The sequence below is a fragment of the Artibeus jamaicensis genome, unplaced genomic scaffold, assembly GCF_021234435.1.
Source record: "Artibeus jamaicensis isolate MK-2021 breed Jamaican fruit bat unplaced genomic scaffold, CSHL_Jam_final contig_465, whole genome shotgun sequence".
Lineage (NCBI taxonomy): Eukaryota > Metazoa > Chordata > Mammalia > Chiroptera > Phyllostomidae > Artibeus > Artibeus jamaicensis.
In genome coordinates, this window is record NW_026521843.1 from 26,790,155 (window position 1) to 26,804,635 (window position 14,481).

A 14,481-nucleotide genomic window follows, 5' to 3' on the forward strand; every position below is an offset into this window, starting at 1 on the left:
CCCGACCAGGGCGAGCGACAGTCCGTCTCCTCAAGTCTCTGCTTCTCTCTGGACAACGATGAGCACTGATGTGATGACTGGGAAGGCGCCTTCTGGTGCCAACACTTTACAAAACCGGAAAATCACACATGGCTTCCCACATGTAAAGAACTGATAGGGCCTAGAGCACTAAGCATTAGAAAGCTCACTGAACATCATTTTGTCCAACTCCAAAACTTTCTAGATAAACAGTATTAACAAGTCTTAAATAAAGAAATACCCTTTTATGAAAATAACAAATTAAGTACAGGACTTACAGAGTCAGTTGGGAGAAGGCTCTGAAAAATCATGGCTTCACACACAAGGAGCTCCAGAATGCCAGAGAAATGCCACAGATTAATATTGTAGGCAAAGCCCCGAAACTCTGGTGACCAAGTGCACACAGTTATTGTCAATAAGATGTTGAGTATATCATATCCCCTATTACAAATAAATATAAGCAATAAACAGAGTAACTTTTCATTTATTCATTTTTGTCCTTTCAAAAATATTTAAAAAATAACATTTTAGACACAGAATCATAAGTACACACAAAATAAAGTAGTGCTTGCTTGTTTCACAAAGGGTTTTCCCGTAATTCCTTTAGCTGCTTTGCATAAAATTCAAAGCTTTCCTGTTTAGGAGACATAAAGGGAGGGAAGGTAAGATAAAACTACTAGCAAGAGCTGATGGCACAAACTTAGAAATCATGAAACACTGCAAACAGGCAGCAAAGGCCGGTGGGCCCAGGGCAGCCATGTGCCCTCGGCTTCAATTCTCCGTGGTGTTTCCTGGAACCTCCCGTTCCAGGGCCCCGCGTTCAGAGTCAACGCTGGCACAGGGGTGTGTGTATGTGCGCGTGTGTGCAGGTGTTTATCACTGGTACGAAAGGCTGAAGTGCCTTAAATAAGCATGGTGTGGTGATGTACAGTTCAATGACACAGTGAAAAGAAGTTCTGCATGTGATTCCTCCCATTAAATAGAAAGAGTAAACAAAACTTCCAAGGCAACCTACTGAATGAATGGTAGGAAATATCTGCAAATCATAGCCCTAAGAAGGGGTTGATATCTAAAATATAAAGGAGCCCATACAAATCAACAGCGCCCCCCCCCAAAAAAAAATCCTAAAAAATGGTCACAAGATCCAAATAGACATTTTTCCAACAAAGACACACAGATACCGACAGGTACAAGGAAAGGCGCGCATTGTCACCCGTCGTCGGGGAAATGCATACCAAAGCCAGATGACATGCCGGCTCACGCCTGTGAGAACAGCAGTTGTAAAAGACAAGAAACAAGAAGCACCGGTGAGGCTGTACGGAAACAGGAACCTCGTGCACTGTTCTAGGAGTGCAAACAGGTGGAACTGTCACGCAAAACAGTATATGCAGGTTCCTCAAAAAATTAAAAACAGAACTACCATATGATCCAGAAATTCTGCTTCTGGGTATTTATCCAAAGAAAACAAAAACACTAATTCAGAAGATATATGCAATTTCGTGTTCACTGCAGCATCACTTACAACAGCCAAGACAGGGAAACAACTTAAATGCCCATCAATAGATGGATGGGTAAAAAGATACGTATATATACACACACACACGCACACAAATGGGAACATTATTCTATTATAAAACAGGAAATCTTGCCATTTGTGACAACACCAATGGACCTTGAGGGCATTATGATAGTAACTTAGAAAAAGATAAATACTAGATAATCTCACTTAAATGTGGAATCTAAGAAACAAAACACAGAACCGAGCTCACAGACACAGAGAACGGGCTGGTGGTCGCCTGAGGAGGACGGTGGGTGAAATGGGGCCACAAGGAACAGACTTCCTTTATAAAAGCAGTGAGTCGTGGGGGGAATAGGCAGCACGGTGCGTGTTAGGTAGTGATGCTGTACTGCACGTTTGAAAGCAGCTCGCAGAGCGGTTGTGAAAAGTTTTCATCATGAGACCAGAAATTTGTTTCTAGGTAAGGTAATGAATACTATTGGACTTATTGTGGTATTATTTTGTAGTACCGATAAGTATCAAATCATTACACTGTACACCTGAAACTATTATGTCCATTATACTTCAATAAAAAATTTTCCTAGATGAAGAAATAAAAACTTATTTAAAATGAGTAAGCAATTAACAGTTCCATAATACATTTGGCTACTGAAAAATAGGTTATTAAACCTATTTCCAGTTGAAGTGATGAGAAAACCGCCCCAAAGACATTTGCTAAATTCCTACCTATCGGTGAAGGCTGGAAACTGACCTTGTACTTTAAACCCCAGTCCCAGAGAGCTATGCCCTGCTCCGCCCACAGCCAGGGGCTGAGGGTTCAGTGCCTGAAACCCTCCCCTGAGGGTCCTTCATAGAGATCTAATCCTCATGTAATTAAGTACTCAATTTTTTTTACATATTATTGCAAAGCATACATAAGCCTGTAGAAGTAATTTTTTCCCCCTTAATTAAGAAATACTCACAGGGGGTTCAGCAAAAGGGACAGACTCTCCAGCCTTCTTCAGCAAAACTGCATAACGTTTTAGGAACAGATTATCCAATTTTACATTCTTTGCCGTCAAACTTTCATACAGAGCTTTAGCAGACGAGACATCACTGTCCAACACTGAGGAAAAAGATATTAATCACAGATAAAGATGACCTATCTCCCCCTCCTCCCAAAACACTCAGCCCTTCAGGACTCCTGGACCCCTTCATCCCAAGGCGAATGAATACTTCACTACCTTTAGCAAAAAGCCACACTCAGGATCTATAAGCTCCCTCGCTCCTTCCCCAAGCCTCTTGTTCAGCATTAATCAGTATGAAAGAAGGAAAATAACAAATGCAACTATTTTAGAAGATCCGTGATTGTAAAAGTGACCACAAAGTAACTCCTCAACCACAGAGTGAGTAAGCACTCACCATTTCAACTCCCTTCTACCTAAAATCACACTTTGGAATCAAGTTAATTCAGCAACTGTTGTGGTGAGGGGCACGTAAATTATGCAGAAGGCTTTATCTACATCAATATCAAGATCATCAGCCACATAGCACCACCAAGACTTTCAATACATTCTTCTATTATAAAATAAGCAGATGTGAGGGATGTTTCACGTAAACGGGTGGAGTGCTCTAGGAGCCAGGTTTAGCTGGCTTTCCCCTTAGGCTGATCTGCAGGTTTCTTATTAGGTTTACTGCTAAGATTATAGGGGCTCTGCTACCAACTTGTTGGTAAGTGTTAACATCTAAGCCCCTAACAACCCCTTTACCCTACACTGATTTCCAAGACCAACCCCAACTCTAGCAGCACCAGGAAGAGCCTCCAGGGTGGAGAAGCTGAGGAATCAATCCGAGATTTCCAGAGGGAGTGAGGGTGGATGCCTCTGGGGTTGAGCAGATCATGCGGGCTGGCTGGGTGAATTCAATGTCCTGTCTCAATTCTTCCCCTGACACTGTCAAGGGCTCAGCTCAGCCGCTACCATCTCCCAGGATGCTGCTCAGGACACTCTCCATCTCCCCTTTCACCACTTCTGATGGCCCTGCTCCTCTCCCTCCCAATTCCCCAGTGGATTTACGCAAGTTAGTGGTTTTTTGCTGTTTGACCCCATTCCGTGTTACTATTTAATATCTGTTAATTCCCCAAATGGAACTTTGAGGTTTATGATTATACCTCTATTCTGAAATACAATGAGGACTGTCTGGAAAAAGTCCAGCCACGGTTACTATAATGAGAACAGTTTGAGCAATATCCCTGTACCCTGGCAGCCAAGGCAAGGGGACTGGAATGCGCATGTGTGAACATGGACGACTTCACTGTACTAGTCAGTGGGGGCAGTAGAAACATTAAGTGAGCATGTGCACTGTGTGGCTCCTGCATTCAAATGACTGAGCGTGTAGAGCAATGAAATCTGCACTAAATTTTGCGTTAAGCTTGAACGTTCCTCTGCAGAAACTATTCAGATGATTCAGAGGCTGCAGCTATGGGCAGCTGGTGACTGGCAGCTTCATCACAACAAGGTGCCTGCTCACACAGCATGTTTCATGCAGAGGTTTTTTTTGGAGAAACATCAAATCACCAGGTGACTCAGCCCCCCTACAGCTCAGATTTGGTGCCCTGCAACTTTTGGCTTTTTCCCAGACTAAAATCACCTTTGAAAGGGAAGTGATTTCAGACCATTAATGAGATTCAGGAAAATACGACAGGGCAGCTGATGGCAACCAGGAGAACTGTGTAAGGTCCCAAAGGGCCTACTTTGAAGGGGACTGAGGCATCACTGTCCTATGTACAGTGTCTCTTGCATATTGTATCTTCTTCAATAACTGTCTCTTTTTCATATCACATGGCTGGATTCCTTCTGGACAGACCGCGTGCATCACGTTCCCCAGACAAGGGTGGAAAATGGGAAAACCGACTTACTAATTAATTCTGATTGCAATCTGTTGTCCTGCCAACAATAAAACCAAAAAAGCAATTCTTTATTTACCCCTTGCCTGAGGTGAGCAACTCAGTGGGTGGCCGATGGACAGGTGATCAAAACTTAGAAACGCTAACATTTACCTTGATTACTGAGGACGTTTTAGACTCTGGTTCCCTTTCACGTGTGATGGGCGGCAATCAGGGAACAAACTGTTTAAAGGACGGGAACTTCAACTGTGACTTAAGGTAAAACTCCGGAGCCCACTTTTTAGTTAAGGGCCTGTTATTTCAGAGGCCTAGGTAGGCAGGGAGGGTACTGAAGGAGCAAGACGACAGGTCAAGCAGGCCATGTTTCGGGTGGAGGAGACTGCACTGGGCCCCACACGCACACTCAGGCGGACTTCCAACTCCGTCCAGGAGCCCGGGGTGCTGCTCCCCACACCAGGGCCCCTCTGAAAATGCTCAGTGATACTGGTTTTATGTCCAAGTTACATGGACAATTCATATTTTTCTTACAGTTTTTAAACATATTCTAAAGATAAATACATTATTTACATAATAACTATGTAATATTTAGGATTACTGCCTTTGAGCTAAAGACTTAGTTAACTATACTGCAAATATTTAAATCACTTAAATGATAGAATCAGGTTAAATTTATTACCATAGCTTTTCATGACAGAACTGTATGCTTCTTCCTTTTCAGTTAATTCAGGAATCAATTCTAACAAAGACTTCAATGTTTGTGCCTAAGGAATTAAAACACAGGTGAAAAGACTATGAAATGTAACACTAATATATAGATATTGTATCACAAAATCTTGACAATAATTGTAATAAAACTGCCTACTCAGTTTAATGGACTATTTCCCCTTTTGTATACAGGCATACCTCAAAGATACTATAGATTCTGCTCCAGACAAGTAATGTAATAAAGTAAGATATATATACATATATATATATTTTTTTTGCTGGTGGAGGGTCTTGCCTTCAATTTGTAAAACAAACAAACAAACAAAAAAACCCCATCTGTGAAGCATCAATTAAGCAAAATGCAATAAAATGAGGTATGCCTACATCTCAGTATTTGTTGTTAATTTAACAATTTACAGGCAAAATGAACAAGTATTTTTCAAGTTAATGCACTTCCATTTATATTTCCAGGAATATTTTTCTAAAATATTATAAAGACTGCTTTTGTTAGCTGGTCAGCAGGAGGTTATGAGATCCCAAAGAGTAGAAGAGATAATTACTATCTTTTGGTACCAAAATTTTTAGGTAAAATGTGATGAATTCAGCCACACATTCTGAAGTTTTCCCTACTTGGTGTATAAGCAGAACATTTACAGGTCTCACAGGAATTCTTACTGACTGATTTCAGTGTTTAGCTCCTGAGGGGAATACAAGCGCCACACCCAAGTGAGTGACCCCCGAGAACTCCCAAACACGGCAACATTGCTGGAATAAACAAAGATGGGTTTGATAGAGCTTCATGCCCTGTTTCCATCTCACCAAAGGAAGCTAAATCTGGCCTAATTACTGTCAAATGGGCAGGCACTGTAACTGGAATTTTTTAAATTCCAAAATCACTTTTTAGCTTATTTGGTTGACCAACACCTGGACCTGCACCTTTCAAGAACTTGCTGCAAGTTCAAGTCTCCGGGGAGGCGTGTTCTAAGCAGATCCATTGCTGTACATTTCCTGTCCCATCTTACTAGCAAGGTAAGGAGGCGCTTTACTTGGCGTAGCCCCATTTGTGACGTGACAAGAGCTTTTCAGATTTCTTATACTTTTTAATCACAATTTTTTAAAAACTAGTCTCTTTGAAAGGAATAAAAGGGCAACTAAATATTTTCAAAAAGTTTTTTTGTTGTAAAAAATACATGAGCCAGAAATAAAATTTGCAGTTAGGTGAAAAAACAATTTTCTAAGTGTGTTTATGTGTGCGGGAAATATACAGAAATTAGGGAAAACTTAAGACTTCCCAAGCTGGAAACAACCTCCATGTTTCACAATAAAACAAACATTAAAATTGGTGCTCAGCTTGAAACTTCATAACGTGCCCAAATAAACTAAGAATGGGGTTCCTGGTGCTTAACCAGTAAAACTAGACCTAAATAACTGTTTTCGGAAATATGCTTTTATTTTTTTGAACATCAAAAACAGGACGTGGTTCTGTTTTACACAGCACACACGCACCTTTTAGTGTATATAAGTGTACAAACTGAGAACATTAATTCTGGCACATTCCGGTCTTGAGCCCAAATGGTTAACCTCCCTGAGAGTTTACACCTGATAAAAGGTCAAAAACAGCCACCTAACGGGAGCAGTCCTTCCGCACTGTTACCTGTACCAAGTGACCTAAGCAACAGGATCTCCACCTTCCATTTCTCAGGGCTCTTTCTCGGGCTCTTAAAGCATAACTGCGCGCATGGAGAATTCACTGCGCGAACCTGTCCTGCACCTCCAGTACAACGGGGGAGCCAGCACGGACCTTCTGTCAAGTACAGACAAGTGAAGTCGAGTCTAGACAAGTCAAGTCTCTGATCTCCAGTGTTTCCGGACAGGCCCCAACCAGCAAGCTTGTATGGGACACTCCCACCTTTGGCTGAGAGTGTCAGTGATTTGTCGGCTCACTATGCACAGTACCTTCCCTGGTTTCCGGGAATTCCTCACACAGAACACCAAGAAGATTGGGGTTTGTTCAGCGATTGCTCCACATCTCTAAAAATTAAATCATTATTCAGTAAGTGAAGGTTTCTGATAAACAAGCACATAAAGGGGAATGTTTCCAATTATGAAAGTTCACAATATTAGAGTCATGTATTATTACTAATAGGAGGGCCTAGGAGTTGACCAACTTTTTTTTAAGGCATAGCCTTGGCAGGCTATGTCAAGCTTTTGTGAATATTGTCCTTGGCATTTCAAGTATAAAGTTTGTTTAAAGAGACAAGGGAAAAATTAAACTAGTACTTCAACAACCCCAGAATAAGGTTTAGGACTGCAAAGAAAGAGGAAAAAAAGAAACACTATTCCTCTCCAATTATACTGCCAAGCATTCACAAGTGAGCTGGGGATCATAAGGTTAATTATACATTTAATAAGGTGTCAGGGAGATAACTGCTCGTTTCTTTATAAAAATTAAAATGTACAAAGCACGTTCTCTTTAAAGTATAATTACCTACACTTACGCATACAAAAGGACTGATTTCAATCTCCCTATTTTATAAAAGGCTTTCATTGCAACAGACAGCCAGTGCTCGGGAAAGAGACAAAAGTTAAACTCAAAAAAAAAAAAAAGTTTGTATGACAGACCAGATAAATCAAGTGTCTATTCAATCTTAGGTGCTATAGTAAAATCAAATATGGCAAGACAATATTTTAGTTTACATTCTTTGTGGATGTCATGCCTTAAGTTTCTAAAAAGCACAATCCTCTTTCAAAGCTTTAAAGCGCTGTCAATACTAAAATGAATACTACAAAAAGAACTTTTGGGGACACAGAACATTTACATTATAAACTGATGTTTTCAACATCTGTGACTAAAGTGTTCTTCAGCACAGGGAGAATAACCTTTTACTGTCTGACAGGCAGGCAGAGGATGGGTAAAGGTTTATCATTTGAAACCTCAGTTTATTGAAGGCTCAAAACCAAAAAGACTGCTGCTGTTGTGTCAACACTCAGCTGCCCTCAAGAGCCCCAGACAGGTGGAGTGGCTTTGCCGAGTGCAGCCCCCTGCAGCCCCAGGGCAGCAGGCCACACCCCCGTGGTCTCCCAGCCCAGGCTGCTGTTGGCTGGGCTCCCGAGGAGGAGCCTTGAAAGATTCCAGCGCAGAACAAGCCGGGAGAGGCAGGGTCAAGTGCTGCCTTTCTAAAGAACCATCAGAGTAATGTGTTAAGATGGAATGAATACCACCACATGTGTGATCAGATAGACCTATAACCCTAGTAGGTACACTTGGACATGTACACAAAAAGATAAAGCATTAGAGTTTAATTCAAGATAGAACGTGAAACACCAAAGGCAGCAAGATAAAAAAAATTGCTGAAATCCCTAGCTATCATAAACTGCCTTCTAGTTAAGGTTTTCTTAAGGAAAAAAAAAAAAAAACCCAACAAAACAATAAAATTTCCAATTATTTAAAAATTTTCTGTCCAGAAATAAAAGAACAAAAGCTTCAGAGGCAGTGCCAATTTATCCTTTTTTATAAAACTGTTAACAGAGAGATATTTCTCAGGCATGCCTTTAAAAAATGGCTTGGATTCTGCTGTCAACCTGGATGAACTTTAAGGATCAAAACTAGAGCTGGGGCAAATGGGTACAGTTTTATCATTCCTATCTACTACACACAATGTGTCGCAGCTCATAAAAATGTAAGTGACTATAACACTATTTACCATCAGAAACCAGTCCCAGACCGCAATTTGACACGGGGAGTCTACACAAACACAGCCGCTGGCAGGCTCACGGTGACTGTTTGACTGCCACCTGCTGGGAAGGGGCTCCCCGGTGGCGCCTGTTTGTGTACACTGCCAGTGGCAGCTCAGATCACCCACCGGTTCGGCACTTGGAGTAGCTTTATATTTAATGCTGTTAGAATAGCATGAATGCGGCTGTCTCCCTCCCTGAAGATTGCTAATTTAACTGAGAGTGCGGGCCACAGAGACCTGCATTTGTCATTTAATGTGTCGGTGACACACAAGTGAATAGCAAGCAAATTCAACTCTTAATAAACCTTGAATAAGGCACTGAGAATGTTTGAGTATTCAAGTGAGAAGCTGTACTTGAAAAGCAAACATTTCCTACTTTTTGTTTGCAAACTGTGTTGCCATGGCAACGTACAGTATATACAGCATTAGAGAATTAAAGTAGGAAATCAAAGGAATTGTTTTGCATTACCTATCTGCACAGAAACATTTGTTTTTAAATCATTCTGGCAAAACAAGTCTTCTCTCTCTCCCCTCCCGTCAAACCTAAGGGCATTTCTAGTCTGATCTGGCATGATTAAAACCAGCGACCCACATTTGCAATCCAGTCCTTTTCATGCAGCCTCGATGTGCAATGAACTTAAATGTGCGAGCAGCACCGCACTTCCTGATATTCCACCACACACTACGTAATTTCTCCACCTGCTGCTACAAGCCACCAGCCCTACTCCTCCGAGTGCGGTGGGCCATTCGTTACCTGCAGGAGAGCCCTGGCATCATCCCCCTTGCCTGAATCCACAAGCTGAAGGAAAAGGTCGGTGACTGGTTTGTACACTGCAAACTGATTGGCCAACCTCTCTGCCATGATGCTTACTGGAAAAAAAAAAAAAAAATGAAAGGAAACAAAAATCTTTCGTTTAAATCACCTACCAAAGAAATTTGATCCAGTCTCACCAGAGAGAAAATGTGCTTCTGTTTATTGTAGCAAGAACAGCGAACTTACTCTTTTCCAGGGCGGGCTCCAGCTGCTCCTCTATCACTTTTCGGAATAAGTACGCCAGGCCGAAGTACTGGGCTTCCATGGCCTGACTCCCCGAAGTAAGCATATTTTCAATGTTTTCTATCGCAACATCTATGTTATTGCTGTAAAATAAATTATAAAGAAACATTTGCTCTTGTAGTAATAGTGCAGGCAGTTTTCCTACGAGAACGTACTTTGGGACTCACACAAGCAAATGCTTTAGGAAAAAAGGGAGCTATGCTCACAATTAACTAGATAAAAAAAACACTGTGCCAGCTGAACTGGATCACAATTAGGTAGCAACAGCTTACACTACAATAAGTGAGGCAGTTGTTTATTTGAAAACACTGCTCTACAGGTAAGATCAAACACCTATATACAGAAGTATTATTGACGATAACTTAAAAAAATTGCATCTTAAGTATTTAATTTCATTTTTCAGCTCTTTACATGTAAAACAAAAACTTATGTAAGTACTACAACTTTGGCTTTATAATCTACAATGGTCACTACTGCATGATGTAAAAGAGACTATGTACCATCTCAGGATTCCTAAAGATGCTGAGGATGTCTTTAAAAGGCATTTTCAAGTCTCTCAAACCATGGACAAAACAATTTTACTCTGTCAGGTACTATAGAAAGCATCTGAAAAATGTTCAATTTATACTAAACTCAGAAAGAAGTATCTTCACACTTTGCATTAAAAAGCCAATCACACAGCCTTTTCTAAGAAGTTAAAATAAAAATGATCATTATGACTTTCTGGTTAATGTACTCTGTAGCTGCTACTCTACAGGTTACGGCTCTCCAAATCCAAACAGCCAGTTTTATGTTGAAATTATTACCTAAAACATAAGAATTCTCTAACTACACATGAATACTCCATTACAATAAATTCTTCTTATGGGTTTTAGTTGGAAAAATCATTTACTAGTGAATACAAACACATCCTCCACATCTTACAAAACCGTGTTTACATGGTAACATTTAAAAATCCATCCGGCTTTTACGTGGGTAATTTCCTTGTTCTTCCCACTCAATATAATCACATTTTCTCACTAAAAAGAAAGTGTGAAGTTCTATTTGGGGAAATAGTTTTAAAAGAAAAAACAAAACACTACTTCTTCTCTGTCCAAGGAAATATAGACAAAAAACACAAACATTCCATTTTGGTATCACAACCCACTAAATTTATGTAAGGTTAACTACTAAAGAACATTTTTTTCTAAAGGCCTGAAGAGGGTCAACTCCATAAGTATCCCCATGAGTCTTTAACTTGAGCAAAGTTAGTAAAAATCAAATTCTTCTTTCCGCCTTACAGTGGTGATGCTGGACAAGGAACCTAGACATGGCGGTAGGAGAATCACCTCTGAGCAACTCCCTTTCTGAGGCTGTGTGATGACGGGCAGAGGTGCAGGAGGGTGGGAGAACAGAACTTCCTGTTTCTGACACGCTTCCCGGGCCTCTGTCACAACGCTCCAGCAGAGGGTCACCCTCAGTTCAGTGTTGCTGGCAACCAGTGAACTCACCTTCCACTTCTGTAACAGAGTGTTTCCACAACCCGGGACTGTATGAATGAGAACATTTACCAAGTGTGGAACCCGTTTTATGAACTTGAAAAATCTGATAAATGTTCTTTGTTCTAAGATTTAGTTTAAAGCTAACACACATTTTGTAGCATGTAATAAAAAATTATTCCCTAATGGTATGGTTTCTGATAGCTTTAGAAAGTTTTAACAGCTGGTATTAGAGATAATGCTCTTTCCAGTATCCGATGGAGAAAAAGAAAGCTTCAAAATACTCACTTCTTTATTTGTGCCAAAGCAATGTTATTGATGAAAACCATATTTGAAAGTCCAATCGAATCTTCAAGTCCATTTACCATCTTCTGAATTGCTTGTACGCCTGCTAAATCCCCCTTCAAAGCACACGCCTGAATCAGGCGGGTGACTGCCATCCGCGAAGGGGTCTGCTTCAGATCCAAGGCCATTTTTAGTGTTGCGAGAGCCTCTACGACAGAGGAACAGGCCGCGGAGTTTTTCTTTTATGAACCACTCCGACTTTAATGCACTTTGAAAACCAGCTTTCAAATATGAGCACCAAGTGGCTATCAACAAAAAGCTATGAATAATTTATTCTAAGTTACAGAAAATATTAATATTTTATAAAAATAATAATTTATTTGACTACCTATAAGATATCAGAGACCAGAGAAATATCCTCTAAGTCACAGACAAAATAACAAATGCTATCGAAAGAATGTGGCTATCACTCTGGGGTGACATTAGTGACTAATTTCAAGGAAACTGACAAATTCCAAGGTACATAAATAGAAATTTTAAAAATTAAAGTTCCCAAAATTATGGAATTTCTACCCAAATTCATACTTTTCCAGGTTTTATTACACTCAAAGACTATGTGATTATCAAAATCTCCTGATATTCCAAGACTCTTTCTTGGAAGCAGTGTCTTTCTCGAGTCCACCTGGATGGACTGCACAGAGCAGCTGAACTGGACACTCAACTTTCACACGAACTCAGTTCACATGATTAAATTAATACCTACAAGGTATTTTCTCACACTCATTTTTCAAAGGAAATACAGCCCATCAGATTTCCATGGACAGAGCCACAGGAGAGTGGTGGTTGTTTGTTTTTAAGTACCATACTTACCAGTACCTGATTATGGATAAATTTGGGAGTTCCTTTTCATTTACAGACTCATGTGCCAGTGTGGTGAAATCATTATATTAAGTACAGTGTCACAAAGTGCAACACTTAGCAAAAAAGGAAAACTTCATGGCTTTACAGTGATTAAAGCCACGCAACCCAGGCAAAAGTAAGACTCTCAAAGCAGCTTTCTGAGTACGGAGAGCCTGTCTTTTACAGAAGAATGGGGGGAAGGTAATAATTAAACAGTCTGCTAAACGGGATAAAGTAAAAGACACAATGAATTCAGTGTTTACTACTGAATAAACAAAGTGGAATGACTCCAAATCTATAAACAAAACCAGTGATTCTCAAATGGGAAAAAGAGGAAATAGGTAGTTTAAAAGACATTCAATTAAATTTTATAAATACATACATGTAGGAACCAAAAATGTTAGTAATATAATTTATAGAAATAAGTTTGATAAGATCTTAACTGGTGGTCATATATAATCAACTTCAGAACAGTCTTATTAACCAGGAATATTGTCAGCTGGGAAGGATTTTTCCATCAATCAAAATAATAACAAAAATAAGATAATGATGCTGATGGTAATAACTAGCATTTATTGAGCTTTAACTACATTTGTTCAACATTTACTAAATGCTGGACACATTAATAGCCAAGAATGACAACTATCCCAAGTACTAATTTACAGGTGAGAAACAGAGGCACACAGTTTAAATAATCTGGATGAGATCATATTGCTACACATGAACCCAGAATCTGACCTCCCACAGCCTGCGTCCAGGGGTGCACATGTGTGGGACCGCAGGGGACGGAGAGGAGATCCCCAGAGGGGACGGATGTCTGTCCAAACGGAGCTCGGAGCCTTAGAGCCTGAGTCAGAACCCCAGGGCCTGCCCTCGCTACAGGTTATGACCTAAGTGACAACAAAGACGGGTGCCTACCCACACCCTCCCCCAGATCCGTTTCTTACTCTCACCTGATCTAATGGTCCTGGTGATTGTATCACAAAGGTGACACGTATCAGCTGTTAATATTCCAGAACAGCCTCAGTTTATAAAATTAGGTTTTAAATTAAACTGGCTTTATTTTTCCCCTGCTTTAGATGGGACTGAGAAAAAGGAACCTGAAAAAGGGAAGGGGATTAAAAAAATTAGAGGCTCAGCCATGGAGCAAAATGAAGACACGGGGACAGTGCCGACACCACCCCATCCTGGCCAGTGGTCATTTTAATGACAGGTCAAGTCTGTGGTGAGGCACAGGAGGCGGCATGTGGGGGTGGAGGTGGCAGTGGGGGACAGGGGTTCAGGGCTCCGGCTCTCGGCCAACCTCCAACTGAACTGAATAGCTGGGAAGATGTGGAAATTGCATCACGAAGTTGCTTGTAGTTTTCCCAGGGCCCCTAACGTGGACGTAAAGGGTAGCAGTCAAGTTAAACTAATTCAGTTCAAATTCAGCTCAAAAATTAACCCCTTAAATCTGAAAAAGTGTTTTACTCTTATCTTCTCGTCTAAGTGTGTGTGTGTGTGTGTGTGTGTGTGTGTGTGTGAGACATATACATACACACACAGACTAAAATATCAATTTGACAGAAAGCCTTTTTTGAAAAGAAAATGAAAGCATTAAAGATTTTAATAACAAGCCCTCCATCACTCAGTTATGACTTAAGGCTGACCAAAAACACTCTCTATAGAAGCTGGCCCTCCCTGCGGAATGGTGAGGCAAAAATTTTGCAAAAGGGAAAAATCATCAAGTCTGTACTAATAAACTAGGGAGAAATCCCAAAACAAGCACATTTGGGTACTGCAGGCAACACTAAAGCTGAACAACCAGATAGCAACTTTCTCTGAGGGATGTGAAATTATTTAATAAACACACAAGTGAGGAATAACACCATTGTTAGAGACTGAAGAATAGACAGGTA

The 14,481-nt window shown here is 40.5% G+C and overlaps 1 protein-coding gene across 1 annotated transcript in view; it reads right to left on the reverse strand.

Annotated features, from left to right (window-relative positions):
• Positions 1–491: 491 nt before the first annotated feature.
• LRPPRC (leucine rich pentatricopeptide repeat containing) overlaps positions 492–14,481 on the reverse strand; it is a 101,741-nt gene continuing 87,751 nt past the window's right edge. The window contains exons 32-38 of the mRNA XM_037162066.2: positions 11,687–11,891; positions 9,864–10,003; positions 9,618–9,733; positions 7,083–7,157; positions 5,098–5,182; positions 2,500–2,642; positions 492–652 (exon numbers count right to left, since the gene is read on the reverse strand). Of these exons, the coding sequence (XP_037017961.2) occupies positions 596–652; positions 2,500–2,642; positions 5,098–5,182; positions 7,083–7,157; positions 9,618–9,733; positions 9,864–10,003; positions 11,687–11,891 (821 nt within the window). The 3' untranslated portion in view covers positions 492–595. The remainder of the gene's footprint in view (positions 653–2,499; positions 2,643–5,097; positions 5,183–7,082; positions 7,158–9,617; positions 9,734–9,863; positions 10,004–11,686; positions 11,892–14,481) is intronic.